This window comes from Limulus polyphemus, unplaced genomic scaffold (assembly GCF_000517525.1).
Source record: "Limulus polyphemus unplaced genomic scaffold, Limulus_polyphemus-2.1.2 Scaffold3442, whole genome shotgun sequence".
Classification (NCBI taxonomy): domain Eukaryota; kingdom Metazoa; phylum Arthropoda; class Merostomata; order Xiphosura; family Limulidae; genus Limulus; species Limulus polyphemus.
The window spans coordinates 75,892-78,861 of NW_013669052.1; the positions used below are offsets into that span (position 1 = coordinate 75,892).

Here is a 2,970-nt window from a genome sequence, read left to right on the forward strand (position 1 = left end):
TGGCTGTAGCTTTTTTCCCCCCAAAACTTTGTCTTCAAAATATGGGTCCGTCTTATATTCCGAAAAATACGGTAATCTTTAAACATACATGTAACAATAAAAAGCTAAAATAGGAACTAAACATATATTTTCATATACATGTATAATGCATTGATACTGCACATTTCCTCACCGCTTCCTGAAGGACGTCACCCACACTGTCGACTTTTAATAACGTGGTCTTTTGCTTGTTCATTCTCATGACCATATTCTCCACCGCCTGCATGTGGATTGCTTTGGCTCCAGTCACCATCATCACGTCTATGGATCTGCAGAAATGCGTAAATGTAGGACTGAGAAAAATAAAATTGCTCATAAGTTTATTAATTAAATAGTTACTCTTTGAAACGTCACAAGAAAACTGCTAGCTTCTATAAAAAATAGTCACGTAAATAACATTTAAAATAAATATATTTTTAAAACCTCTACAGCACAGGCAAAGCCTTTTTCTCCTACATCAAAGCTTTTCTGCTGGCCGACTGATCATAGTAAGCTAACTGCATAGATCAGAACAAAACATTAACCCAGCAATTAATGTAGTTAATTTAGTATTCTATTCTTACCTACACTTATTAGAATGCTTTGTTAGCGATATTTTCGGCTGTAATCTCAACAATATCTCAAAGGGTTCAGTCGGCTTAGGCTGGTTAGGCTAGACCTAAATCCATATACTAAGCAACAATGCAAAATAATTCTCATAAATGAAATACATAATAATAAAAATATATATTATACATAACATTCTAACAGAAATTAAGATTAGATAAAGAATATGATATACCTTACCTACAAAACACATAAAAAGTAAAAACTGAATGATTCTTTCATGCACTATCACCAAGTTCCTGTATTTTGAAAAGTGTAACCTGTAGAAGTAAAACCTAATAATAACCTTCCCTAACGACGCCAAGTGGCCAATGGAAGCCCATTAAACGTCAAAATATTAATAACATATTGAATGAATAACAATATAGTACAATAAATAGTAAAAATATAGAAACTAATTAAATCAACAAATTTCATGTAATAAAAAGAAAAATAATTTACTAATTATACTGTGGAGTATATAACAACTATTCTGACTTCAACTTTACAAAACACATGGATCGTGCAGCCGGAAGTATAAAAACGTTAAAGCTCAAGAATTAGCCGAAATATATGTCATAATAAGATTAGAGAGAGCTCACAGAAATAGGTGAACTCCGAAACTTCAAATCTTTACTGGAAGGTTAAATGTGTTATTACTCCATGCATCCGCCTCGCTGAAAGTGTCGTAGTCTTTAAACGTAATTTAGAATAGTAGTAAAAGAGTTAATATTTCATATCGCCACCTATTATTACATTGTGCAGACTAAAAGTCTCATAAGATCAGCCAACTTCAGCTTTAGAACCTGCATTAACTTTGGGAAGTCTTATTATTTCATAAAAGAAAAATCTACGCTTTTTTGACATACATACTTTGCTAAACTAAAAGTCGTTCAGTAGGAAACAACCCAAAGCATATATGCTTTACCGACGCTAAACTGCTTTCTAAGAAAATAATGCTATCTAAAAATCGTCATGCTACTAAGTAATGTAACAAACAAATACAACTACAACCGAAAACATCTAAAATAATAAATGATTAAAAATAGCTGTAACAAGTAAATAATTATGTGGTTCTGGTCAAACAACCAGAGAATCTGAGAATCCAGTGGAATGTTTTGACTGATTTTGTAGTATTATTTTAGTGCTTTTTTTTCTGGCTGAATAGAAGAAAATGACTGTAATACTGAATATAATTGTCTGTAATAACATAAAGTAAAACATCTCTTTGTTCATGTAGAAAAGTACTTTTTATAGTATGCCAAGTGACAAAGGGCTAACATAATTATTTACTTATCCAATTACTTAAAGTAATTTCAGGGGAAAACTTCTTTATGCTGTAGAAATTTGTTGTTCCGAATCTTTAACAAAATATTTGCAAGTCTAGTTTGTCCAACTGGCGGCCGGCGAGACAGTCATACTTTAGCGCCTTTGACTTTGAGATTCAGTAACTAAATCTTTACTACCTATTATTATGTTACCCTGGCTTTGAATAAACTTTAATAAAGTCATTATACTTTTTTTTTGTTAATTGATAACTAGAGTCTGGCCAATAAATAATCAATGATTCAATAAAAGCAATCAATATAACAACAATACATCATTTGTTCCATTGACCTGGGTAAAGGATTATGGCTACCCTATTTTTTTTGTACTTAAATAAACAAAATTGATTCGTTCAAAAGCGTTGTTTTTTGAATTTTTTTGGAACTGAAATCAAAATCTTTTAAAAGTAGATGTTGAAAAAAAAATAAATAAAATGTGAACTTACGAAAGGCTGGATTCAATTGAAGCTGTTATATCCTTCCGGCTGTAGGAGGTTAGGTTAAAATAAGTAAATTATTTTTCCAAAATTGATGCTCAAACACTTACAACTGATGTACTAGGAAGAGTTAATTCGTTAAAATGGTAATACAATAGAAAACTAAGAATAATACACCAGGTGTTATACACTTATACATATTACAAAACCATTTTACTTGATTTTTTTTGAACATTTCTCAGTACCTAAAGAAAATATATTATACAAAGAAATCCAAATACAAGCCTAATTTAGAGTGGTCATTTTCATTAATAATGGTCGTAAATTAATAATCGGTCCCATTTTTTGAAGTTAATGATTCAATTTCTTCATTTCCAAATTACCTATTTGTTTATTACTTTCATTGAATCACATTCTATAATTCTATGTCTTGCCTGTTACCGGTGTAAGAACTGGTCCAGTACTGGGTGAAATATTGTTATTAGAGACTCCTGTAACCAATAAAACCATAGAACCACAGATAACTTGAATTCGATGACGAGGAACCCACTTTGAGACTAATAATGGCTGGAGACGGCTTGAAT

The 2,970-nt window shown here is 31.1% G+C and overlaps 1 protein-coding gene across 1 annotated transcript in view; it reads right to left on the reverse strand.

Annotated features, from left to right (window-relative positions):
- Positions 1-2,970, reverse strand: part of LOC106469353 (uncharacterized protein ZK1073.1-like) — a 29,063-nt gene that overhangs the window by 11,866 nt on the left and 14,227 nt on the right. The window contains exons 7-8 of the mRNA XM_013929840.1: positions 2,396-2,434; positions 173-308 (exon numbers count right to left, since the gene is read on the reverse strand). Of these exons, the coding sequence (XP_013785294.1) occupies positions 173-308; positions 2,396-2,434 (175 nt within the window). The remainder of the gene's footprint in view (positions 1-172; positions 309-2,395; positions 2,435-2,970) is intronic.